We start from the raw sequence: 15,941 nt of genomic DNA, 5'->3' as shown, positions 1-15,941 counted from the left end.
CTGGACTGAGACCAGCCGCCTGCTGGCTGTATCGGCCCTGAGAGTTATCAGCAAATCTTTACCAAGTTTACCTGGTGGCTCTCTGAAGGTGTAGGGGGCTGGCAGTCCAGCCTTCAATCCGTTCTTGCCACCAGCCCTGGACAAACTCACCTGGGGAGAAGGTAGTTTCTCTCTGTGTAGGTTCCAGTCTCAGATGCTGCCTTTGTCTCTGGGTATACTTAGAATTAGGTTTGGTTATGAATGACAGAAAAACCCAAATAATGGTGTTTTATATAAGATGTTTACTTCTCTCTCACATAAAGGAGGTCGGGTGATATTCCGTCCAGGTTCGTTAGGATGGCTCTGTGATCATCAGTGATACAGACTCTTCCTATCTTATTGTGCCACCAATCTCAAACATTGCCTCTACTTCATGGTGCTGTATGGCTGCCAGAGCTCCAGCCACCATATTGGCATTGCAGCCAGCTAAATACTGGCTGTGGGGAAGAAGGTCATGCCTCCCCCCACCCGAAAGTCACATCCCATGTCACCCAGGACATGTCTCTGTATATCCTATTGGGCAGAATTAATCATATAGCTGCACCTAGCCTCAAGGGTGGATGGAAAATGTAGTCTTTAGTTTGGGTGGACATGTGCCAAGCCTAAAATCAGGGGTCTTGCTACTGAGGAGGATGACCAAACAAAGAATGGAGTATAACTAGCTGTCCTTGCAACAGCCTGCAGCCTGAGCAGAAGGTTCCAGATGCCGTATGATTCCCATAGGTCCCTCTGGATAGCATTCTTGCTGTGGGGAGTGGGACTCTGGCTCCTGGTCGGGGCCCTGTCTCCAGCTTTGGGACTTGAAGTCTTCCTTGGAGCTGTGGTGGTAGCAGGAACATACCCTCCCTGGAGTCTCCAGCTGGGAGAGGATGAGTTTGATGATCAAGGCCAGCCATGCCATCCCAAAGAGGATCCACAGGGACACCATGTTCTTGTACCACAGTGGGTACCTCCGGGAGGGGTTCATCCCTGGGGAAGAGGCAAGGTCAGAGGATGGAGGCCTGGGGAAGTCAGGACCACATTCCTCAAACAGAAACAGAGATACATGGTTTGATTCATATAAGCAAGTTGAGGGGTCAGTGGGACAGAACATGGAGATTCCTAGCCTCATGGTCACCTGCAAAGGATTCCAGAAAGCCTCCCTGGATTGGCACTCGGGTGTAGGAGCTACATTTCCTCTTTGTCTTTCTGAGGGAATCTGTTTATGCTCCATCCCAGCAGTTCTCAAAGTGTGGTCTCTGGGGCCGGCTGCATCAGCATCCCTGACCATTTGTTGGAAATGCAAATGATGGGGCCCCTACCCCAGACCTACTGGATCAGAAACCCTGGGCATAGGCCCAGCAATCTGTATTTTTTGTTTTGTTCTGTTTTGTTTTGCAGATGGAGTCTCACTCTTGTTGCCCAGGCTGGAGTGCAATGGCGTGATCTCGGCTCACTGCAACCTCCGCCTCCCAGGTTCAAGCGATTCTCCTGCCTCAGCCTCCCGAGTAGCTGGGATTACAGGCACCTGCCACCACGATCGGTGAATTTTTTGTATTTTAGTAGAAATGGGGTTTCACCATTGTTGCCCAGGCTGGCCTCAAACTCCTGAGCTCAGGCAATCCACCTGCCTCAGCCTCCCAAGGTGCTAGGATTACAGGCGTGAGCCACCGTCCCTGGCCAGCAATCTGTTATTTTAACAAGCCTCCAGAGGATTTCGATGTCCGCTCTAGTGTTTGCTAGTCTCTGTTTGGTTTTCTTGTATCTGAAAGGAGGCAGCTTGCTGGAGCCAGGGGATTTGGGAAGAAAACCGGAATATGTTGGGAACCACCGGAATATGTTTCCTGACTCGGTTCTTCAGTCACCTGTCTGAACCTCCTTCACCTGTGAGATGGGGAATACGACTGTATCCCCTTGGATTTTAGGATGAAGTCGAAATCCTCAAGGCCCTCTGCCCGCTTCTGCAGCACCTCTCCCCTCTGACTGCCTGGTCATTCTGGTCTTTTTCCCATTGCCCTGTCTATCATTCTTCCTGCCTCTGGGCCTTTGTACTTATGGCCTCTCCGTTCCAAATGCTCTTCATTTTTCATTTTTCTTGGCCTGGTTACCTTCCCTCATCCTGCAGACCTCAGTTCAGACATTCCTCCCTACAGACCACGTTGGGTTCCTCTGTTATACGTGCTGCTCTCATGGCCTATGTGTGTCTGCTGGGAAAGTTACTTCCTCATCTGTAAAATGGAGACAGTAAGAGTCCTCCTCCTATGACTCTTGGGAGGATCACATGGGCTGATGCAGCTCAAGTGCTCAGAATGGTGCCTGGCACATAACAGGTGCCCAAGACCTATAGGTGGTTGTTGGTTTCACTCACCACCAGACGCCCCCAACGAAGTTGGTGCTGGGTAAGTATGGCCGAGGGAGGGGACTGATGGGAGCTGCTGTGAGTCTTAGATAAATCTTGCCAAGGATTTGCTCTATCATTTAGTTCCCTCCCTGGAGGTCTGTGTTGCCTCCCTCATCAGAATGGAATCATTCAAAGGGTAGAGATCTCCCCTCCTATTTCTTCGTCATCCTTTTCTGTCGTTGCTCCCTGTACCATGCCTCTGTTTACTCCTCATCCTGTCTTGCTGGCCCTAAGACAGCCTCTCTTTCCAGGTCCCCCAAGGCTGGGCCCCTCTCTAGGACTCCCACATGGGATGAGGCTGCCACCTGGGAGCTGACCTTTGCTGCCTGGCAGGAGCTGGGATTGGATTAGGCTGATTGGGTTATGGGGCCATGATTCCGCCGATGGTCCCAAATGAGATCAGGTGGTGAGCCGGCTTTCTGGCCCTGCCACCCGCCAGCTTGGCTTGCTCCTGGAGACAGAGGGGAGGAGGTGCTCTTCTCCCCTTTTTATTTTATTTTTTTAAGCTGAAATCATAAGTGGCAGGAGACCTGGCAGCTGGCAAGGCGCTCAACTGAGCTGCAAATGCAATTGGGAGGCTCAAGGGCTATGGGGCCGGCGAGGAGCAGCCGCCTGGGACCTGGGGGTGGCTCTGGCCACAGCCTTCAGGCAGAGGAGTGGCTATGAAGAGAGCGCCTCTTGTGGCTGCTGATGCAGGGACGTGAACACCCAGTAGCCAAGTGGTGGACCTCAGTATCCCCATCCAAGAAAGGGGTTGTCCCTGTTACTGGAGGACAAGGAGAGCTGAGAGGTTTGAGGAATAGGCATGGAAGACTCTGAAACACGGGTGGTGTGAAGGGCCCAGGCTTGGAGGTTTATCCTAGACTTGCCCTGACTTACTTGCTCTATGACCTTATGCAACTCCCTTCCCTCCTCCAGGCCTCAGTGTCTCCATCTATATAAGGCGGATCCCTTGAAGGTAAAGCAGTTGGGGCTCTCATTGTGGTGACCTGCTACGAGGCACTGCCATGACTGCAGGGGGGCCCAGGAGGTAGCAAGTCTCCGGAGATGTGGTGAAGCGGCAACTCTGCCCACTGCAGTGGCTGCTGAGCAGGAGTGCTCTTGCCCCTCCTTGTCCCAGACCTGGGCAGTCCCTCTGGGCTTAAAGCCTGGACTGGATCTCCTCAGTCAGATTGTATTGGTAGGAGGGGGGTTATAGATTTTGGACTTCATCCTAAAACTATGGGAAAACAATGAAGGTCTTCAGAGGTGCTGGGCAGGTGACTTCATAGCCTTTGTAATTTTTAAGGTCATAAGAGCCAACAGGGGACAAGGAGAGAGGCTGCACAAGCCCATGGGTGCCATCCTTATTATGCTCTGTGTAAGTAGCAAAACTATAGGATTGTGCAGTGCCCAACCTGTGCAGCTATATGCAACAACCCTGCCTGGATTCGGGAAATGGCAGAGTGGAGATAGAGAAGAAATGATAGATCTAAGAATCATACTCTGAGCTGCGAGGGTGCAGGTATGGCCCTTGGAGCTACTGGGCTCAGCTGCCCTGAGACATATCTCTCTACTCTGAGGGTAAAGGTGGGAGCATGACCCAGTTGGAAGAAATCTTCCCAAGACTTTCCTTCCAGAGCAACAGACCTCCTAGGATAAGGGAGGATAACGGAGATCAAGAAGGGGGCAGTGTGAGGCCCCAACACCTGACCCCTCTTCCTGGGAACCTTGCAAACAGGCTAGATGGCACTGAGGAGCTCTAGGGATTGCCTCATTTTATAGGCAGGAACACTGAGGCCCAGAGAGGAGACATTTTAGGTGGTCTGGAAAGCGTATGAATTTTGGAGTCAAACAGATAAAGATTCATATCTTACTAGCTGTGCAATCTCAGGCAGGTGGCTCAGCCTCTCTGAGCTTCAGCTTCCTCCTCGGTAAAATGGGGGTGACAATTGTTGCTGTAGGTTGCCTGAGGAGTTAGCTGATTGTTACTTTGGTAAAACTTCATTCTTCCAGGCTGGGTTCTGTCGCTGAAGGAGTGAAGAAGGGCAAGGCCTCCTCCCCGCGTTAGGGTCCGGGATCAGAGGGAGGGCACGAAGCCCCTCAAGGCTAGCGCGGTAGTGGTGCCAGCGGCACCTTCAGGGACAGGAAGGGGCGGTGATGAGGCTGCGCTGGGGCGCAGCCGCTCCGTCACGGCACAGCATGTCCCTCCACTGCCATCTGCTGGTCATCGGCCTCAGCCTGATTACACAAGGCTGCAGGCTTCTGGGGCCGGTGTAGTACCACTGATTAAACCCACCCTGGGTCCACTGATCATGAGACCCTTTCTTGCTGGCACTCAGAATCTGCCTGCCAACTGTTTTCCCACAGGGCTCTGGGGAAGCTGGGGTTCCAGGAGTCTCCCGGACCCTGCTGCCTGATCCGCGGGTACTGTGGCCTCCAGTCCAGGAGCAGTGCGACGGACTGGCGTTCCGTGGGGAGAGAATGAACTGGAGAGAATGAACTGGGGAAGGGAAAGCATGGGGCAAGCATGGATCGGGGAGGGAGGCCGGGACTCCCGTCATGTGGGGCCTTCTAAGCACAACAGGTGGGCCCGCGGACGTGTCGGACCTCTCCGCGTTGGTCAAGAAGGGCTGGAGCGACCTCAGCCCCGTCACACAACAAAGGCGGGTAGGACAGTGTCTCCGGATTTGGGGCCTAAAAGCCCCCACATGGCGTGCACACAGCAGGTGCGCCAGCTGCGGGAGCAGATGAGTGAGAGGTGTAGGCTGCCGTGTGTCCCCGCCAGCCCACCGCCGGGAACTCTCACCAATAACGTAGTCGCCAAAGCCCACGGTGCTGAGGGTAATGAAGGCGAAGTAGAAGCCCTCCATGTAGCTCCAGCCTTCCATGTGGGAGAACAGCAGGGGTGGCAGCAGCAGGAAGAGCAGGAGGCCCGAGAGAAGGGCGCCAGAGCCCGCCAGCCACCGCGCCTTGCCCGGGTCCTGTGGGTACAACAGTGTCCCCAGGCCTCCTGTGGCCTTTACCCCATGCATGGGAGCCGAGGGAGCTGGAGGCAGGCCAGAGCTCTCCCCAGTAAGAAGGGGGCTCTTCACCTGGTCCATATTCTCCAGGTTCCCTGCCTGGAGCCTGTGCCTCGTGTCCTTCCTGTCTGCCCAGTCCCACCCCGCTTCCACCACTAATGTCCTTTTTCACTGAGGACTCTATTCTGACCAGTGACCCCCAATCCCATCACAACCCCACCAGTAACCCCTGGTCCCACCTCTTGTCATTAGTAACCCCAATTCCCACCGCAGCGCTTCATTCTAGAAGTGACCCATCCCCACCCCGTCCAGCAGCCCCCTCACCTGCCAGGTGCTCCCCAGCCTGCTGGAGCAGTGGTTTACTCCCTGCTGCATGAGATGCCCCAGTCGGTTGAGCACCACGAGGTTGAACGGGATTCCCACAAGGGCAAAGAAGATGCAGAAGAGGCGGGCGGCCATCGTGTTGGGGCTCAGGTTGCCATAACCTGAGGTGAGAGGGGGCACTCAGGGGACCTTTCCAGCCCAGCCCTGTCCACTCACCACCACAGCCCCACTCCTGGGCCCAACCCCCAGGACCCTCATTCTAACCACTGCAGATGTGGGCAGCTGATACTTGCCAAGGCCCTCCTTTTCTGTGCTGGGCACTGTGCAGGGCACCCTGTACATTCATTCCCTCCGTGCACCCTCGAACCATCCTTTCAAATCAGAATTATGTGCCATATTTTCCAGGCCGGAGAAGCTCCAGGAGGCTAAGCTACATGCATGAGCTCAAACCCACCAAATGTGAGTCTCCTCTTCCTCTCTTCATGTCCTCCCTCTCTGGGTGGGCAGAGGGATGCTGGAGGGGGCAGAGCCTCCTGCTGCTGCACTCTCAGGATCTACTGCGCCATTCAGGCTGAGGCCATGCTGTCTCCACGTGGCTCCCAGCCCTGCTTGGGCACAGTGGGGCACTGAAGCTGGTCATCCCTGCCCAGTGCAGCACTCCTCTTGCAACCTTTGCTCTGGGATCCCCATGGCCTGGCCCAGACTTTCTCACAGCCGCACTGCAGTGAGCAGCTCTTCCCACTCCAGTCTCCTTTCTTCCCTCTCTCCTTTCACAGGTATCAGGGCTGCTTGCAGTCTGAGACTTTTGCCATTAATTCCTGTTTCTTCTCTTTTATCCTTCAAAGGCTCCCCTCAATATATGTTTTGTGCATCTAATTCTGTCTTGATATCTGATTCCTGGAGGACCCAATCTAGCACAACGGGGCTCCCTCATAAACCTCAGTGGGAGGCAGGGACAGACGGTAAGTCATCAGCTGCCTAGGGGAGGAGGTAGAAGTTGGAGGGGGAGGGTCTCTGATCAAGATAGGGAGGCGGAAAGCTAGGGAAGGAAAAGATGTTCACAAAAGATTCTACCCATCTGGACATTCTTTTCTCCTCCAGCTCTGCCTCCACCCTTCTTGATCACCAGCACAGTCTTGTCTTACTAAAATGCAAACCTGATTAGATCATCATTGAGTCTCCTGTCTGCTGGGGAAAGTCCAAGCTCTCGCCTAGCCTTTCTCTGAGACTCGTCTGGTGCCCCCACTTCCCCAGCTCCAGCCACATTGCCGGCCTGCAGAACTCTCCAGGTCCACCGTGCCTCTGCACCTTTGACCACAATGCTTCCTCTATGAAGAGTGTCTCCCCTCCTTGTCCACATAAATATAAATGACCCTTTTAGTCCTTGACTCTCCAGTGCAGCTGCTCCTCATCCAGGACCCCCTCCAGCACTCTCCCTTGCACTGTGTGAGAAAGGTTTGTTTCCATGTCTGCCTCTTCCAAGTATATCAAGTATCAAGTATACGCTCTGAGCCCCTCAAGAGCACGGACTGGGTCTTTTTTTTTTTTTTTTTTTTTTTTTAGACGTAGTCTCGCTCTGTTGCCCAGGCTGGAGTGCACTGGCACAATCTTGGCTCACCGCAACCTCTGCCTCCTGGGTTCAAGCTGTTCTGCCTCAGCCTCCTGAGTAGCTGGGATTACAGGCATGTGCCACCACGCCCAGCTAATTTTTGTATTTTTAGTATAGACAGGGTTTTGCCATGTTGGCCAGGCAGGTCTCGAGCTCTGACCTCAGGTGATCTGCCCGCCTTGGCCTCCCAAAGTGCTGGGATTACAGGCATGGGCCTCCACACCCGGCCTGGGACTGGTTCTTAATCATCATATTCTCAGCAAGTGGCAAAGGATCTGACCCTTAATAGGTGCTCTTCACTATATGTGTGTTGACTGTGTAAAGAATGGGTGAATGAATGAATGAGGAAATACAAAAATGAAGGTGTCAGTAAATGAACAAATGCCTCTCATTCTGCCTCCTATCACTGCCTAACATTCTTGCTTGCCCAGATGGGGTCACTGTGCCCACACACCCTACACTCGTCTGTACTATATTGAAACCAGTGTTTACATCCACCCCTATCTTACTGAGGGGTCCCAAGAGAGGCCAAAGTATGTAAAAGTCCAGAGCATGTGCTTTGGAGTCTGGTGCACCTCCTAGGTTTGGATCCCAGCTCAGCTTCTTGCAGGCTGTGGGACCTTGGGCAAGTGGCTCGATCTTTCTTTCTTTCTTTTTTCTTATTTTTTGAGACAGGGTCTTGCTCTGTCGCCAGGCTGGAGTGCAGTGGTGTGATCTCGGCTCATTGCAACCTTTGACTCCCTAGTTCAAGCGATTCTCCTGCCTCAGCCTCCGGAGTAGCTGGGATTACAGGCACGTGCCACCACGCCCGGCTAATTTTGGATTTTTAGTAAAGATGGGGTTTCACCATGTTGACCAGGATGGTCTCAATCTCCTGACCTCGTGATCCACCCGCCTTGACCTCCCAAAGTGCTGGGATTACAGGTGTGGGCCACCATGCCTGCCCAATAATTGCATCTTTTTTCTTTTCTTTTTTTCTTTTTCTCTTCCCTTCTCTTCTGATCTCTTCTCCCTCCTTCCTTCCTTCCCTCTTTTCTTTCCTTTCTTTTTCTTTCTTTCTTTTCTCTCCCTTCCTTCCTTTCCCTCCTTCCTTCCTTCCCTCTTTTCTTTCCTTTCTTTTTCTTTCTTTCTTTTCTCTCCCTTCCTTCCTTCCCTTCCTTCCTTCCTTCCTTCCTTCCTCCCTCCCTCCTTCTTCCTTCTTCCCTTCCCTTTCCTTCCTTCCTTCCTTCCTTCTTTCTCTTTCTTTCCTTTCAGCTTGACCTTTCTGAATGCTACTTCCTCCTGTAAAATGGGGATGCTGACATCCACCTACAGTGGGGGGTAACAATGAAATGAGGAATCGAGGTACACTGTAGAAGGGAATGTGAGCCTGCAAGCATCTGGTATATACAAGGTGCTAAATGTCTGTTAAATAAATGAATGATGGAACTCCAGTGAACTGGCTTCTGGTCTGAGGACTTCAGAAGCCTCTTGAGTCTCCATCTACCTCCCCCTCTGGCCTTTATGGGTTTTCTCTTCTAAAGAAGAGAGTTCTTTCTGCAGGCATCTAGGGCGAGGTAAACCTCCTACTTTCCACCCACCTCTCTGCCTGCCTCCTCACCAACCTCTCCTCCTTCAGCTGTAGGTCCTGCCAAGTTCCATCCTCTCTTCCTGTTTTTTTTCCCCCCATTCAGTTTTCACCCGTGGGATGGGGACACTAAGATTCCAGCTCTGAAAGGAGCCCCATAGAGGCCTACAGCATTCTCAGGCTGACATTAAATGGTTTTTTTCCACCCCATTATTCTCAGCCATCCCTCAGGTCAGCAAAACCAGTGGATGTCAATGATCCTACCTGTCCACAGGTAGGATGTCACCTACCTGTTGAACACTGGGTAGCCACAGCCCCACGCAATCCACCTCTCACTTCAGCATGTCTCCTGACTGTCACCTTGCATCTTGCTGGGATCCCTCGGCATCCTGCAAGGACCCTACAAGTCTTTCTATGATGGGTCTCCTCTGTACTCTCTCTGAATGCAGCTCCTGTTTCCAACTCTCTCCACCTACCTGGATCTCCTTACTGCTCCCAAACATACAAGTCATACTCCCACCTCAGGGTCTTTGCACTTGCTGGCAGAGGATTCTCTCCTCATATATCAGCAGTTTGTTCCACTATTTTAGTCATGTCTCTGCTTCAATGTTACTGAATCAGCGAGTCCTTGAACGGCCACCCCATCTACAATAGGTGCCCCCATCACTATGAGACCCCTTTAACTAGCTTTACTTCTCTCTAAGCACACCCCACTACCTGATTATTGTCCATGTATCTGTTTAATGTGTGTCCCCTCACACTAGAATGTCAGCTCCCCAAGGGCCGGGACTTGCTAATTTTGGCTACCATTGTATCCTCAACACCAGGGTCTGGCCCACACTAGGTACTCTATTGATTGATTGATTGAGGCAGAATCTTGCTCTATTGCCCAGGCTGGAGTGCAGTGGCACAATCTCAGCTCACTGCAACCTCTGCCTCCCAGGCTCAAGTGATTCTCGTGCCTCAGCCTCCCAAATATATGGGATTACAGGCACCCGCCACCACATCTGGCTAATTTTTGTATTTTTAGTAGAGATGGGGTTTCACCATGTTGGCCTGGCTGGTCTCCAACTCCTGGCTTCATGTGATCCACCTGCCTCTGCCTTCCAAAATACTGGGATTACAGGCAAGAGCCACTGTGCCTGGACTTCAATTTATTTGTTGAACAAATGGATGGATGAATGAGAGAACCAATGAGCAAGCCAGGAATGGAGTTCATAGATGAGTGATTTCTGGGCTCAGGCCTGTCCCACTGGCCCAGAGGTATTTGTGTTAGGGCTTGGAAAGTACTGCCCTGTTTACAGGGTGCTGATCCCAGGGTAATGGGGTTGCTGAGGAGGCTGCCCTCCGCTGAGCCTCTCAGAATACCCCTTCTTCCCTTGTGGCATTCCAGATGTACCTCATTTCCCATCTCTCTCCTTCTGTCTCCAAATTCCTCCCATGTGTATGTGCATACACGTGTGGTCAGCGTCACAGAACCCTCACTCCACTCCTGTTCACTCCACAATGGCTAGTCAACTCTGCTGCTCATTAGCCATATGACCTGGATGAGATGGTGCCATCTGTGTCCCCATCTGTGACGTGAAAATAGGCTGGATGCAGTGGCTCATGCCTGTAATCCCAGCACTCTGGGAGGCCGAGGTGGGTGGATCACTTGAGGTCAGGAGTTTGAGGCTAGCCTGGCCAACATGGTAAAACCCTTCTCTACTAAAATATAAAAATTAGCCAGGCACGTTGGCAGGTGCCTGTAGTCCCAGTTACTTGGGAGGCTGAGGCAGGAGAATCTCTTGAACCCGGGAGGCGGAGGTCTCAGTGAGCCGAGATCATGCCACTGCACTCCAGCCTGGGCGACACAGCACGACTCTATCTCAAAAAAGAAAGAAAGAAAATAAGACCTATCCTTGGAGGTTGCCATATGAACAAATTGAAATCTTAAATGTCAAAGTGTCCATCACAGTGCCTAGTACAAGAAGACCACGGGTGTTTCCTCAGGTGTACTGTGTTGGGGAGGTGGGGCAGGACCCTCCTCTCTCTGCCCTCCTTACCCTCACAGCTGGTGGAAACTGAGTGGAGAGGAAAGGACAGAGGCATAATCCAGGCTAGGGGTGGTAGAGCTGGGAAGAGAGGTAGCAAAACTCTGAATTTGGTGGGTCAAAGTCACAGGCCTGGGGAAGAGTGTGGGAGGTGTGGGGTTTGCAGACTAAAGGACCCCCAAATCTGGGAGGCCTGGCCTGTGGTGACTGTGTTTTAAGATCTCCTGCTACCCTGGAACTCAATACATGCCTGGTGAATGCATATTTAATGGAATTCCTTAACGTGGCAGCATTTATTGAGTGGCTGCTGTATGCTGGGCCTTGTAATAGACCCTTGGGGATGTAAAGATGAATCAGTCCATCCTGCCAGTCCTTCAGGGGCTCAGGGCCCCTGGGGTCTGAGGTGCCTCCGAAGCATGCTTGTCTCAAGGACTGCCCAAGCTTCCATGTAGCTCTGAGGTCTGCTTTCAAGAAGTTCTGGCCGATTTAAAACTAGATGGAGAATCCTCTGGGTGCTCTTGCCTTACCCCACCCTGTGGGGAGGCTGGGATACTGGTGTCCTGGAGAGAGGATCCTGACTGGCTAGGAGCTGGGAGGCCTTAGCTAGCCCAAGTCACCGGTGATATCAGCCTGCCACCTGGTGGCAAGTCCTGTGTCATGCAGGGGCTGGGGCAGAAGGATCTGGGTGGCCTGATTTGCATGATTTCCTGGGTTTTAGAGCTGCAGGGATCTAGCCTGCTCTTCTCTGCACAACAGCCCCTCAGCACCCTCCTGAGACAAGCTCTACCTCAGCTCTTCCCCAGGGGAGGTTACTCCAGGTGTCCCTGTGTGTGGGGAGGATAGCGATGAGGAGTGGAGGAGGCTGTTTGCAAGCTGCAGAGAGGCCTGTGGGAATGGGGTCTGCAGACAAGGTGGAAGGAATGGCCACCTCCCCCAGGACTGAGAAGCAGGGGGGTCTAAAGCCCTTTCTTTGGATTTCTACTCCTTCTTCCTTCCTAACTTTCCCCCCACTTCTCCTGACCACCACCCCCGGGGCTCAGTGTTGGGTGGGCTCAGCTGAGGAGATTGGCACCCTTGTTGTGCCCAGAGACATGTTTCTTGCTATACCGGGAGACCTCTGCTTCCTGAAAGGCCATGTGGGGCAGAAATCCCCTAGGGCAGTGCTTGTCAAACTCCAACGGTGCACATGAATCCCCCAGGGACCTGGGTGAGCTACAGAGGCTGAGTCAGCAGGTCTGTAGTGCGGCCTGAGACTGCTCCCGGGTGGTGTGCACGCTGCAGAGCCGGACTGCACTTGGAGTCACGAGGCTCTAGGTAACCCCTCCAAAAGACAACCAGCCTGCTGCCTCTCAGAGAGCTGCCTCCTTCCCCACCCCCATCCCCCTGGCCCCATCTGGCCCTTACCAATGGTGGTGATGGTGGACACAGAAAAGAAGAAGGAGCCCAGGAGCTCCCAGCGCCCCATGCTGGTGGTGCTGCTGAGGAGGCTGGCCCCGTTTTTGTACGCTTGGACGACGTCCTGGGGAAGAGGCTGCAATGACCACCAGGTTCTGTGGGGTGACGGATTTCCTGCACCTCAAAACACACACACACACACACCCACCCCTACACACACAGCCCTCACAATTACTCTTCGATCCCAGCCCACCAGGGAAAGGAGCCTCTACCCCTTTCACCAAGGGCTCACCAGGTACACCTACCAACAGCTACCATAGGGACAGCTCCTTCCCCACCTTACCCAGGGGCTAGGTCAGGTTGGAGTCCTAGTAAACCAACCACTCTTTTTCTCCCCTGCTCACTCCCATTCCTGAAACAAACACTAGGCCAGGCATGATGTGTGGTGCTTTTAGGGGACATGACCCCAGCCCTCAGTGGTACACAGATAAACCTAATTAACTATAATATGATGCAGTCAATGTCACTTTGGGCATTAAGGAGGAAGTGCAGCTACACAATCCAGGGCAAGTTGCTCAACTTCTCTCTGTGCCTCAGCTTCCTTACCTGTAGAATGGTAATACAAATAGTACCTACTTCATAGAGTTGTTGTGTTAAATAAGGTATTATGTGTACTCTTAGTACCTGGCACATGGTGTTAGCAGTTGCCATCATCATTATTACTAGGCATATAATGTTGTAGGACTCTGGGGAAGAAGGATGTTCACTCTCATTTGGGTAGGAGCAGAGGCCTCATGGAGGATGTGATGTTTTATCTGGGCCTTCCTTGAGGGTCAGGTAGGATTGCTTCTGATGGGAGGATGTTTAGGTAGATGGGACAGCAGTGCAGAAGCTGGGAGGTGAGACTGCCTGGGACCTAGATTAAGGAGACTGGTAAGAAGTGATTGAGGCCAAGCTGTGCTTGGCTTTGCCATGCCAGGTATGAAGTGGCAGGTATCATCCAAGGTCACTGAGCAAAGGGGAAGTAGGATCAGGTTGGTGTGCTCTGTGGCAGCTGGCGGTATAGCAGGGGTTGACCAGAGGGGAGAGACTCCTGAAGAGGTGAGTGACAGACAGGCCCTGGCCTGTCTCCTGGCACGGAGTGGTCCAGGAGGAACAGAGAGGAGATATTCAGAAGCCCAGGCATCTGGCCCTATTTAGTATAGGCAGTAAAGGAGATGTTGCAGAGGACTGTGAGGGTGTGTGGACATGGGGCAGACAATCGAGATTTAGGACAGGTGGAGGAGCAGGGCTGGGAGGAGGACTGCTTGCTCTTGGCCTTGAGGAATTTCAGAAGTTGCATGTCCACATCTGGTGCTCAGAAAGAAGATCTGGGCTGGATACCACATCCTTATTACTGGAGACAGCTGAAGCCACTGGAGGGTTGAGGAAGGGGATGAGGTGGGGGTAGAGGGAGTTGAAGGGAAAGCCCAAAGAGATGACAGCCTGGCTGGGAATCTTGGGAAGCACCCACATCCACAGGTCCACACTGAAGCAGTACTCATGCTGGTTAATAGCTCCAGCTCCTGGCTATGTAGCCATGCATTCGTATGTAACCTCTCTGAGCCTCAGTTTCTTCACCTCTGAAACAGGATGATAAAAACAGTACCCACCTGTGAGGGAGGTGAGAATGAAACAAGTAAATACGGGTAAAGCACTAGGAACAGTGCTCGGTACACGATAAGCGCTGCACAGAGGCATTTACTGTTACCATCACCATCATAGCAATCTCCCTGAGCCCAGGCTGCTTGTGGTTGAAATTCACCACCTTTGCAAGGGTAATGGCAGGCAGCCTCAGCACCAGGACCCAGCAGTCGGGCTGTATTTGCAGAAGTCCGCAGGTGGGGAGCTGGAGGAACCACTTTAGGTCTTTAGTAGAGATAGGCCTGGCCCTGGCTAGCTCCTGACTTCACCGAATCGGCCTAGTCCGGGGGTTCAGAACACCACTTCCGCTCCGCGCTGGGTCCCTTCCTACCCTGGCACGGTTCCCTGCCACCTTCCGGGGATTGGCTTTGGGCTAGAGACTCTGGATGGATGAGCCACCAGGACTGCAAGGCGGGGATTCTGGGCTGGTGTGCAGCTGTCTGGACTCTGGGCTCTTGGACGAAGGGGTGGGGAACCAAGCCAGGGCCCGGGACATCAATGCCTCCGCCAAATCGAGCAGCTGCCAGTCTGGCGTCGCTTCAGTGGGAAGGTGCATCACCCCTAGAACCCTCCTCGGCCTCCTCCGCCCCGCTAGGCCCCACCCTCGAGGAGCCTCTGCTCAGAGTTACCTGGGAGTCCTCCCCAGAACCCCGCCTTCAGCCCTTCCGGGCAGCCGCGCGGCGGCGGCGCGCCCAGTCCTTGTGTCCGAAGACTCGGAGTAAAGCGGCTTCAGCCAGAGAGAGGCCCTGCGTCCGCCCTCCTCTCGAACCCGGGTCTGCGCACGTCAAGCCCCCTCTCTGCGTTGCGGGTGGCCCAGGCCAGCACGCCTGGGGCCCATTCCACCCATCCTCCGGGACAAGCACGCCTTCCCCCAGGTTCCTACCGCCGCGCCCGCGCTCCTGCGCATCCTTAGACCCGGCGCCCCTGCCGTCCCACCCCCGAGTTCGCAAACGTGCGCCCGGGTTCTCCCTCTGGAAGCGGCCAGGTGTGGCCTTTAGTCCTTCGCCATGGGTCCAGGTGCAACCGACCCCCCAGGGGGCCCAAACGCGCCCTTTCCCGGGTCAGGCCGGGCGGGGCCGGTTACGCGCGCGCCCCCTGCCGTCCTCGTCCTCGCCCCCAAATTTGGATGTGTCCGCAGGCATCTGCCTCCTCATCGGGCCAGCATGCCCTCTCGCCCCCAAGGAGGACTCAGCCCGGCTTCTCTCAGTCCTCTCGCTGGAGCGAGGGTCTTTTCCTCTGAGGGCCTCCAACTCTCTGGTCCCCGCGCAGGAACGCCCACCCCCGTAGTGCCCGCGTATCTACGTTCCCGGCGTTTCCCTGACCAGGAAACGCCTGACCAGGGCCTGAGCAGGTCCCCTCGCTCTCGGCCTGTGCACCCCGCGGCCCTCTACCCCATCCCGCCGCGCCCAGGTCGGCCCTGCTCGCCCCTGACCCGGATCAGCGAGTCCAGCGCCGGGCGGTCCAGACACGTGAAGTTCTGCAACAGCTCCCACTTGTCACGCTGGAAGCTGCGGCTGGAGTCCTGCTCCGCGCGGCCCTCCAGCGTCCAGAACACGCCGGTGCCCAGCGCCAGGTAAGCCAGGTAGGCGAAGAGCAGGAGCACGGTGCTGGGCACCGCGCAGCCCTGGACCCTGTCCTCGGGAGCCGCCCGGATTCGCCGTCGGTACATAGCTAGAGAGGCGGGGAGCCGGCGCCGGGAGCGGTGGACTAGGACCTGGTGGGAGGGAAAGGCCAGGAACCCAGCTCGTCGCTCGTCTCGCAAACAGCTGCCGGTGCCTGGTTTCGCCAGGAAGGAGGAGTGCTGGGGAATGGGACAGCCTGGCCCCACCCAGCCCTGGGATCCAATCCCAGGGACAAAAAGAGGCTCTGAACTGTGGGCATCTGGCCCCGCCTCAAATGTGTGCGGGGT

At 54.3% G+C, this 15,941-nt stretch overlaps 1 protein-coding gene across 1 annotated transcript; it reads right to left on the bottom strand.

Annotated features, from left to right (window-relative positions):
- Nucleotides 1–261: 261 nt before the first annotated feature.
- On the bottom strand, nt 262–15,928 carry KCNK17 (potassium channel, two pore domain subfamily K, member 17). The gene is made up of 5 exons (XM_011944337.1): nt 15,465–15,928; nt 12,359–12,473; nt 5,746–5,906; nt 5,208–5,382; nt 262–1,008 (listed from the first exon to the last, which is right to left on the bottom strand). The coding sequence occupies exons 1-5, from the start codon at nt 15,699–15,701 to the stop codon at nt 698–700; spliced, it is 999 nt and encodes a 332-aa protein (XP_011799727.1). The 5' UTR covers nt 15,702–15,928; the 3' UTR covers nt 262–697.
- Nucleotides 15,929–15,941: the final 13 nt, after the last annotated feature.

This window comes from Colobus angolensis, unplaced genomic scaffold (assembly GCF_000951035.1).
Source record: "Colobus angolensis palliatus isolate OR3802 unplaced genomic scaffold, Cang.pa_1.0 Scaffold105, whole genome shotgun sequence".
NCBI lineage: Eukaryota > Metazoa > Chordata > Mammalia > Primates > Cercopithecidae > Colobus > Colobus angolensis.
Note: the sequence above shows the minus strand (reverse complement) of the source record. Positions and strands in the feature narration are given on the sequence as shown.

Bases quoted from the DNA above. Each gene is read 5' to 3' on its own strand.
- KCNK17 (XM_011944337.1), bottom strand. From the start codon at position 15,701: ATGTACCGACGGCGAATCCGGGCGGCTCCCGAGGACAGGGTCCAGGGC. The intron at 12,474-15,464 runs GTCAGGGGCGAG...CCTCTTCCCCAG, and splicing joins CGCTGGACTCGCTGATCCGG to GACGTCGTCCAAGCGTACAA. The intron at 5,907-12,358 runs GTAAGGGCCAGA...CTCTCACCTCAG, and splicing joins GTCCACCATCACCACCATTG to GTTATGGCAACCTGAGCCCC.